Source organism: Triticum aestivum, chromosome 3B (genome assembly GCF_018294505.1).
Source record: "Triticum aestivum cultivar Chinese Spring chromosome 3B, IWGSC CS RefSeq v2.1, whole genome shotgun sequence".
NCBI lineage: Eukaryota > Viridiplantae > Streptophyta > Magnoliopsida > Poales > Poaceae > Triticum > Triticum aestivum.
Window position 1 is genome coordinate 783,861,631 of NC_057801.1, and position 9,191 is coordinate 783,870,821.

At 43.2% G+C, this 9,191-nt stretch overlaps 2 protein-coding genes and 1 long non-coding RNA gene across 3 annotated transcripts; 2 read left to right on the forward strand and 1 right to left on the reverse strand.

Moving 5' to 3' along the window:
• Window positions 1–212: 212 nt before the first annotated feature.
• Window positions 213–5,122, reverse strand: LOC123072405 (uncharacterized). The gene is made up of 3 exons (XR_006435102.1): window positions 4,657–5,122; window positions 1,123–1,456; window positions 213–689 (listed from the first exon to the last, which is right to left on the reverse strand). It is a non-coding gene; the product is annotated as an uncharacterized lncRNA (long non-coding RNA).
• LOC123072403 (uncharacterized) lies at window positions 2,126–3,613 on the forward strand. The gene is made up of 2 exons (XM_044495956.1): window positions 2,126–3,156; window positions 3,261–3,613. The coding sequence occupies exons 1-2, from the start codon at window positions 2,623–2,625 to the stop codon at window positions 3,525–3,527; spliced, it is 801 nt and encodes a 266-aa protein (XP_044351891.1). The 5' UTR covers window positions 2,126–2,622; the 3' UTR covers window positions 3,528–3,613.
• A 580-nt stretch (window positions 5,123–5,702) lies between the features above and the next one.
• Window positions 5,703–8,512, forward strand: LOC123066559 (protein LIFEGUARD 2). Its single transcript, XM_044489613.1, has 4 exons — window positions 5,703–6,078; window positions 6,485–6,598; window positions 7,767–7,924; window positions 8,002–8,512. The coding sequence occupies exons 1-4, from the start codon at window positions 5,829–5,831 to the stop codon at window positions 8,206–8,208; spliced, it is 729 nt and encodes a 242-aa protein (XP_044345548.1). The 5' UTR covers window positions 5,703–5,828; the 3' UTR covers window positions 8,209–8,512.
• Window positions 8,513–9,191: the final 679 nt, after the last annotated feature.

A 9,191-nucleotide genomic window follows, 5' to 3' on the forward strand; every position in this document is an offset into this window, starting at 1 on the left:
GCAGAGGGCGAGCGTGTGCACGTCCGTCGCGTGTCCACGCCGACGCAAATCCGGCTAAAATGGGCCAGGAATGGGTCGCCCGCGGATGAAAAGCGGGCGCGCATCTGTTTGGTCGGCGCGTAGGGCTGTCTTTTCTGTCCGCGCCGACCCAAACGGACGGCGGCGGACGAAATGAGTCGCCCCATTAAGGCGTTGTTTGGATAAGGGGAACATACAGATCGGGATCTCCATAAGCTAGAAAAACGGCCTAACCGTACAAAATCTTGTTTGGCTCCTCCAACTAACCCATGCATATAGGAAACTCATTTCACAAAGGCCCAGAATTCCAGGTTTGTGGGAAAACGAGTATTAGTCGTTTTTCCACAAACGCGATTAACAAATACAGATCGCAACTGTCCATCTCCGCCTCCGCCCTTTCCTGAACAACCGCATTGGCGCCAATTTTTCTTTCTGCGACTCACCTCCCGCCTTTTTCCATTGCCTATATAACAGGATTTTGTTTGCCGCAGGGTGCGTTCTCCACGCAGATCGCACAGGCTGGATGCGATCCCCGGCCACAGGCACTGGATGGAATACATCGCCTTTGGATCTGAACTTGGCCATCTTCAATAGGACTGCACACCTCCATCGACCTCTTGTTATCATCATCATCTTCCGGTCTTCAATCAGGATTCGTGGCTTCACCCATCCTACACGGTAAGATAAACCATCTAGAGTTACAAAATTCTGCAGTACGAATTGTTTTTGTAAATACGTTCATGCTACTGTTCATTGAATTAATTCTATTGGCAGCGAACCCTATTTTCCATACAACCCCTGATAATTTTATTTAGGCAATTCCTAGATTATACAAGATCCAATAACCTGGTAATTCCTAAATATGAATTTATGGTACATACGAGAATCAGGGTGCTCTACATACATATTAAAATAATCCAACACCAAACCACAATAATATTGTCAATCAGTATATATATCCAAGTGCAGTAGTTAGTTTTTCATGAGAAGGATACAGTTTAAATCATAGTATAAGGATAATTTTGCATAAGTATCAATCATATCTATCCATATTATATAGTGTATGGTAAGAGCTATGAAGTAAGCAAATGAAGATCAGAGTACCTTGTGATGTCCAATGTGAAGTTGCGGCAATAGGTGGGGAAACCTAGCCCAGCTTTATAGTAAATGAACTTCATGCTTGAGATCTTGGCTGCAACCCAGCAAAGTAACTGGTCAGGGAACATCCCATTAGGCGAACATGCGACAAAAATTGAAGTGTCCAGTCACACTTTGAACAAAAGATTAGTTCACTCCTAGACTCCCATTTGTGTACAACGACCACAGGATTACCCCTCAAAAGATCGAAATATTAGTGGCATGCTCATTTTCTTCCACTTCGTAGATTTATCGTAATGAACAAAATGACTCATCTTGCATTATTTTTTCTTGTATCTCCCTGTAGAAAAATATGGATGATGAGAAGGACAAAATAATTAGGAAGGAAAACACAGATAAAGCTAAGCGCCATGTATGGAAATCTTCAGAGGACAAAATACTACTCAATATATTGAAAGATCAAAGTCTACAGGGAGGGAAAGAAGGAACAGGTTACACAAAGAAAGCATGGCGTGATATCTTAGGACAATTCAACGATTCAAGGGTAGAGAAACTTGAATTACAACAACTGAAAAATCGTCATAAGTACTACAGGAGTTGCTACAGTACCATGGACAGACTTCTAAAACTCACGGGATTTGGTTGGGACGATGATGATAAAATGATAAAAGCTTCAGAAGAAATTTGGGAAGAACTAATTAAGGTAAGGAATTGCGAGTAGAATCCATATGAAGTTCTCATATCATAGTATTAACCAAAAACTAAACAACTTGCAGAAGGATAAGTCACTACAGGAATATCGAGATAAGGTGTGGCCTAGTTGGGTAGATCTTCAAGCCATATGTGCTACTTCAACAGCATCTGGAGCTGGTGCTGTATCTAGCAAAGGAAAATATGCTGCATGTACAAGCAAATCTTCACAGATTGATCTCAATATGGATGTTGAAGTTCATGAGATTGATTCTGATGAAAACAATACTTCCCCTGGTGTCTTCATGAAGAAGTCAACTACCATTGAGCAAGAAAAAAAGAAGTCCACTGGAAGTGGATCAAAAGAAACTGGAAGAGGGCAAAAACGGACAGCCGACGATGCCATATCAGCAATTGACCGCCTTGCAGATGCATCACTTAGCATTGCTAAAGCGAAGAAAACAGTAGCACAACAAAATGAAGCTTACTCGGTTAAATCATGTATGGCAATATTAAATAGTATGAGTAATCTAGATCCCAAAGAGAAACTAAAAGCGGTCAAGGCATTTACAGATGGTGATAAACGGGCCATATTCATTGAGATGGATGATGAGACGCGGAAGCTTTGGATTCTTGATCCTTAGAATTTTTGTTATACACCATTGACCATAGTATTTTATTTCAGTCGTTGTCGTAGATTCAGAAAACAATTTCCATTATGTTTTATCAGCTTGTGTGAAATAATGAACATTCTTTTTCAATTTTATATTGTTCATTTGATGGTTCAGCACTGATATATTTAACAAATATCCTGAGATGATATCAATAGTGTATATTGTGCAGGTAACTATGAACAGCTTGGATGTGCCAGATGATGAACTTTCTGACTCTGAGCAAGTGCTTATTAACAACATTTCTGCAGTGTCCTTGTTTCGTGATGTGTTGTTTACAAGGTTATTCAAAACAACTCATAACACCTCTATATTAACTGGTGCTCAGAAAACAATAGAGCTGTTAGAGGGACATCCAGTTAGATTTTATGAACTAATTCGTCTTGAGAAGCACACATTCTTCTTGTTGCAGGATGCTTTGTGCGAGAGAAAGTTACTTAAGGATACAAATCGAATGACAGTGGATGAACAACTACTCATGTTTTTATATACAATTGGTCACAATGTTAGAAACCGTGTCATGCAAGATAGATATCAGCATTCTGGCGAACCAATCAGCCGACACTTCAACAAAGTTTTAGACGCCATAAATGGTTTGCGTGATGTTTGCATAACAGATCCAAGCAATCAAGTCCCATCCAAAATATTGGGTGATGCAAGGTTCTACCCATATTTCAAGGTATAATTTCTATTTGAAGAATATACTCCTTTTACATATGATTTTCATAAGTACAATGTCCACAACATGTGAACATCCTTATTTGACTAAAAAAATCCCACCAGAACTGCCTAGGAGCAATTGACGGGACCCACATTGAGGCGAAAATCAGGCTTGATAAGCAAACTCCTTACAGAAATAGGCATGGTTATCCGTCTCAAAATGTAATGGCAGCAGTGTCATTTGACATGACATTCTCTTATGTCGCTGCTGGATGGGAGGGTTCTGCATCGGATCAAGCTGTTCTAAGATGGGTTGTTACTAGTGGGGGTTTGGTTGTTCCTGAAGGTAAAATTATAAATATATTAATTATTTGTGTATCTATAATATAAATAAAAATTCTGACTGTGCTATGAAACCTCATGTGCAGGCAAATTTTATCTTGTTGATTCAGGCTATGCAAATACTCCAAAATTTATTGCCCCATATCGCGGAGATCGCTATCATATTGCTTCTTTTCGTGGATGTAATCGGAGATATACTGGTGAGAAGGATTTGTTCAACCATGTGCATGCACAGCTGCGGAACGTTGTGGAACGAACCTTTGGTGTTCTGAAAGCTCGTTTTCCAATTCTAAGTAGGAAAGGAGGAATTCCTTATCCATATAGAACCCAAGTTAAAATTGTTATGGCTTGTTCCATCATCCACAACTTCATAAGGAAGGTTAATGAGCCTGATGAGTTGTTTGAGCTTTATGAGCATGGGGAAACACAAGAAAATGTTGACTATGGTGATCAACAAGTTCGTGGGCAAGCAAGAGAAGATGATCGAGTTGCTGGTGAGAGAGTTCGTGCTGGCATCGCTCAACAATTGTGGACTAATCATCAACGACGTGTGAACCGACAACAACAAGATGATTAAACGCCGTAATATTTGATTTCCATCTTTAATTAGAGATGTATTTGAATAATTATTGTTAGAACTTTAAATTTCTTTATATGTTCATGAACTCCCCATTCTTTTATAGGCTTATGAACTCTCTCTCCCCCTCTCTCTATTTACGGCTACATGATGAAATGTTATTTTTCACCAATCTATTCAGCAAATGAAGCAACAAATAAACTACTTCATTCAAATGGGTGTGTTCTTATGTAAAGCTTGACAGCTTTCAGTGCTACAAACGCACCAGATTCTACCTACGCACCAGATTCTACAATGTACCAAGTGCAAAGCTTGACAGCTTTCAGTGCTACAAACACACCTGAAACTTCTTGTTTTTAGAAAGACCATGAACCTTGCCAGTTCTAACTTTGCTTTCTACAGTAGCACTCTCCTCCAAAGTTCCATTATACAAATTCCAGTATATGTAGCTAATTGTTAAGGCCTATTACTTATGAAGTATTTTTCTGTCGGCAAGTGCATGATACAGACCATGAAAGAAAGATAATTATAGCTCCTCTCTGCAAGTGCATGGTAGACCATGTTAATTACAGAGTTTGCAAAAAGAAAAATCAAACATACCTGCTCCTCTGAATCGCCATCCTCGAGCTTGTCCTCTGCATCCGCTGTTACTCATGGTCATGCTGGTCAGGGAGCGGGGGCTACAGCTGCCTGCTGCCGCCGGCGCCCCACAGATCTAGTGGTAAAACGGGCTGGTTATAGTGCAGCCTGCACCGCCGGCATTCTAGGGAGGCAGGCATGTGCGTTGAGCTGAAGCAGCACTGCTCGACGGATAGAGCTGGCTGACGGCCGACGAAGCACAGTAGGCCTTAGCGACCTAGCCGTCCAGGGGAGGGGAGGCGGGCAGCGGCGTCGGGGAGTCCAGCAGCAACCGGCGTGGCCGGAGGCGCGCACTAGCCGGCGTCCTTGCGCGGATTCATCCACGGCCGAGAGCAGGGGAGTACCGGTGTCAGCGAGCGGAGGAGGAATCGGAGGGGACCAGCAGGACGATAGACTTGGAAGACGCCATTGTGGCTGATTTGGGGAAAGTGAGAGTGAGTCACGGGAGGAGAAAAGGAGGGTATCCAAACAAGGTACATGACCGACCAGTTTTTCTGTTTTCCTATCCAAACGTAACTTTCTATAAACTCGTTATTTACAAAACGTAACATAAAACGGGGTTTCCTAAAAATCAGCTAAAAACTCGTTTTCTATAATCCTAACGCTAATCACCGCTATCCAAACAACGCCTAAGATTGCTCTTATATACGCGCCCTGGCCCACAGTTGGCCGTGCTCATGCGCGTCAACGGCGCAACGACTCAAACGCGTCTCCCGCTGGAGTCGCTCCACGCCATCTCGTTCATGATCGTGTCGCCGCGTAACGGGCTCAACGGCCCTCTCCACCAATCCAAAAATCCGAAACCGATGGAGAAAAAGCCATGGGATGAAGGAACATAGCCAACGTACGGAACCGCGTCAACCCCTTTTGTCCAAGGAAACCACGAAACAATCCCACCGCCCTGCATCGCATCTGCCTGGCTAATGGGCCCAGCAGGTCGGTCTCTCATCTGATATGTCTTCTATATAAGTTGAGCCTTCTCGGCCCATCCCCCATCGCCATCGCCGTCCCCGTCCCAGTTCCATCAGTTCACGTTGCTCCTCCCCTCCCTCTCGCCTTCCTGAGCTCACACCCGCCAAAACCCTACCTCCGACCGAAGGCTGCTTCTCCCTGCTCATCCATCGCCGGGCGAGATGAAGGGCGGCGACATCGAGGCGGGGACCTCCGCGGCGCCGGCGGGGGCGCTGTACCCCGGGATGGCGGAGAGCCCCGAGCTGCGCTGGGCGCTCATCCGGAAGATCTACGTCATCCTCTCCCTGCAGCTGCTCCTCACCGCCGCCGTCGCCGCCGTCGTCGTCAAGGTCCCCGCTATCCCCCACTTTTTCGCCTCCTCCTACGCCGGCCTCGGGCTCTACATCTTCCTCCTCATCCTCCCCTTCATCGGTGAGAATTCACACACACCACCTCCATCTTCTCTGTTACGATTTTGATTTGTCCTTGGGGTTTCCATCGCATCCGATTCTAGGGACGGTTTCCCTCACCGCGAGCGTCACGAATATATTCGATTTACAAGATGGGAAACTTGTGGCTGTTAATTTTTGAGGGAGGGACAGGACTCTGCTCTGTATTACCTTTGCGTGCCCTGCTCTGTATTTACATTCGGGATGCCGTCGCGTCCCTGCAAAGCTATAATGTGTTGGTTTTACAACTGCTGATTTTTGCAGTAATGTCCCATCCATGTACTCTTAATCCTGCTTTACTAGACTAGAGTGGGATGTGGTTGCTTTGTGAATTGCTGCTGGTATAATCGATCTGTTACTAAAATGCTTGTTAAATTTTTTGTATGCAGTGCTCTGCCCGTTGTACATCTACCGCCAGAAGCACCCACTCAACCTGCTGCTGCTTGGCGTCTTCACAGTGGCCATCAGCTTCGCTGTCGGCATGACATGTGCCTTTACTAGCGGTAATTGCCTTCCCACCATGTATTCCTTCTGCTCCTAGCTTGTTCTTGAGTCACTCTGCTCTGCTGTTTATGTAAATGAGCCTCCCCTAATGCCACTCCCATTAATTGTGTTACATATGACTAGTAGATATTTTTCCTATTATTAGCTTGTTAGTCACTACTATGTACGGCAATTCGATAGTTTCCTACTAGCTATTATTGTGAAGCATTTTGTTTGTGTGTGGACTGGGTTCAAAAATACAAGTGCCGCCAGTTTATGATATATGGCCCATGTGACTATAGTTGATGCATTTTTCAGTCTGTGTTGAGGGCCAAGTTGTAGCTGTTGGTCACTTTTTATGATATACTTGTCTGAGTTAAGCATTTGCAATATTGCCAGCTAGTAGGATTGCTCTTTGAGCAGATCTTGCTTTGCTATTCTCAGCTGTTACTTTTTGAAATCAGAAATTAGAAAATAGCAGTAACCTTCAATTTCATAGAACATTGGTTGGATCTTACATAGTATTTATTTGCTGTTTCTTCCTGCCACCGTTTCTTGTATGATACATAGTGATGTGATAGTATCAATTTGATCTGAAGGGCCGTTTGGTCCAATAACATGCCGGCTAACCTGCTCAAGTTGACATGGTTTTGGCAAGGACGTGGTTTAGGTTGCACGACTAGCTTAAAGTTTTATGAAAATAAAAAGGATTCTCACATGATATATCAGACTACTGTGGTGACAAGAAAATAGATGCTTCATAAGTTATTTTAAGGGTACTTCATGCATGTGCTGGATAAATCGCATTGGATTAAAATGATTGAAAATACATAAATCTTTCAATTTAGACAAGTTATGTTGTCAGGCACTCTGTGATCTGTCATCCATTTGTGTTTGCATCAGCGTTCCTACCATGTCATTTTGGGGGTTGTACCAATTATAATTCTGAGGTTCGTTCTAGCTTGTACCACATCGCAGGAGGCTGCAGATAGTTTGCTTCTTTTTCAACGTGTCACTGTCATTTACATGAAAGTGCTTTATTGTTTGGTCAGATTTACATGAAAGTTTCTTTGGTAAAGAGATGTATGATTTGATAAGAAAGCAATTTGTTAATTTAATTAGTAGCTAATTTTGCCTGTTCTTATGCGATATAAAGAGACCACTAAAATAGTCCCGGCATGTACACAGGCAAGGTCATTTTGGAGGCAGCAATTCTTACAACGGTGGTTGTCTTCAGCCTGACTGCTTACACTTTCTGGGCTGTAAAGAGGGGCAAGGACTTCAGCTTCCTTGGTCCTTTCTTATTTGCTTCTCTCATCATGCTGCTCGTCTTTGGGTTCATTCAGGTCAGATGCCGTCCATTTATCAGTCTTATCTATTCTTATTACAATCAGTACTGATCATGGCTTGTTTAAATATGCAGATCCTCTTCCCGCTGGGCAAGCTCTCTCACATGATCTACGGTGCGCTGGCGGCACTCATCTTCAGTGGCTACATTGTCTATGACACGGACAACATCATCAAGCGTTATACCTATGACGAGTATGTCTGGGCTGCCGTCTCCCTCTACCTTGACATCATTAATCTGTTCATGGCCCTGCTCACCCTGTTTAGTGCGGGTGACAGCTAAGCGCATCGCCCTTTCACCTGCTCACGAGTCCTTGACTTGAAGAACTGTATAGGCGCTTATTAGTTTAGCTGAGTTGATCCCTAGAGAGGAAACATGTAAGAAAAGTGACATGCGTCGGTTCTATGGATGGTAGATGTGACGTTGGATTTAGGGGGTCTTTGATATGCTGGATTGGTGGTGTGCTGCTGCGTTTACGATAGCATTTCTTACTATGACTGTTTCTGATGTCATTTGTATGGCCACGTGACTTCTGGATGAGGACAATATTGCTTCCCAGCACCTATGAATTGGTCTCTTGGTCCGCCGTACGTGTGGGTAACACGTTTGAATCGGGACTATTCAATAGGTAATGATTTGTAGTGTACGTACCTTCAAAGAGTATGGTGCTTCAGTGCTTGTAGATTTCATCTGATTAAAGTTGATGTTAGCACTGATTACTGACGAACAAGCGGGTGAAGGCGTACGTCGTGCCCGTCGGTAAGCCCATGTGTGTGCTTATTTTATTTTTTCTTAAGAGAAAAAAAGATTTGATAGAGGGCTGCCGCCGTGGGAGTTTTTGTTTATCTGGTGGATTCATGCAAAGCCATTATATATTTTTTGTTTTGCGCATGCGCGCGCGGGGTTCCTTGTTGCTTCTTTTATCTGGGTTTTTGGTATGGCTAGTTGATTAGTTTGTTTTCTTGTTTTTGACTAAACTGATATGAACATTGGGAGGGATATATAAGATCACGCCGTGCTTGTGCCCGTTGTTGGTTTGGTCGTGACTTATTTTGTTCTCTTGTTTGCAAAATCACGTGAGAACATTGTAGTAGACAGGGGAATAAGTTAGTGCGAGAGGCTTCAAAATATGTGGTTCATCTTCTTGCAAAATACAATCTATGCATATGACATTTTTGTAGAATATTTTCAAATGCGGCAAAGGTATACCCAGAGGTGCAGATCTAATGTGTATTTTTGTTATACAGTCCCTCCGTTCCAAAATA

What these genes read in the sequence shown, in the direction of transcription:
- LOC123066559 (XM_044489613.1), top strand. Translation starts at nt 5,829, where the DNA reads ATGAAGGGCGGCGACATCGAGGCGGGGACCTCCGCGGCGCCGGCGGGG. An exon ending in CCTCATCCTCCCCTTCATCG is followed by an intron (nt 6,079 to 6,484) that starts GTGAGAATTCAC and finishes TTTTGTATGCAG; the next exon opens with TGCTCTGCCCGTTGTACATC. An exon ending in GACATGTGCCTTTACTAGCG is followed by an intron (nt 6,599 to 7,766) that starts GTAATTGCCTTC and finishes GCATGTACACAG; the next exon opens with GCAAGGTCATTTTGGAGGCA.
- LOC123072403 (XM_044495956.1), top strand. Translation starts at nt 2,623, where the DNA reads ATGATATCAATAGTGTATATTGTGCAGGTAACTATGAACAGCTTGGAT. An exon ending in GGTTCTACCCATATTTCAAG is followed by an intron (nt 3,157 to 3,260) that starts GTATAATTTCTA and finishes AAATCCCACCAG; the next exon opens with AACTGCCTAGGAGCAATTGA.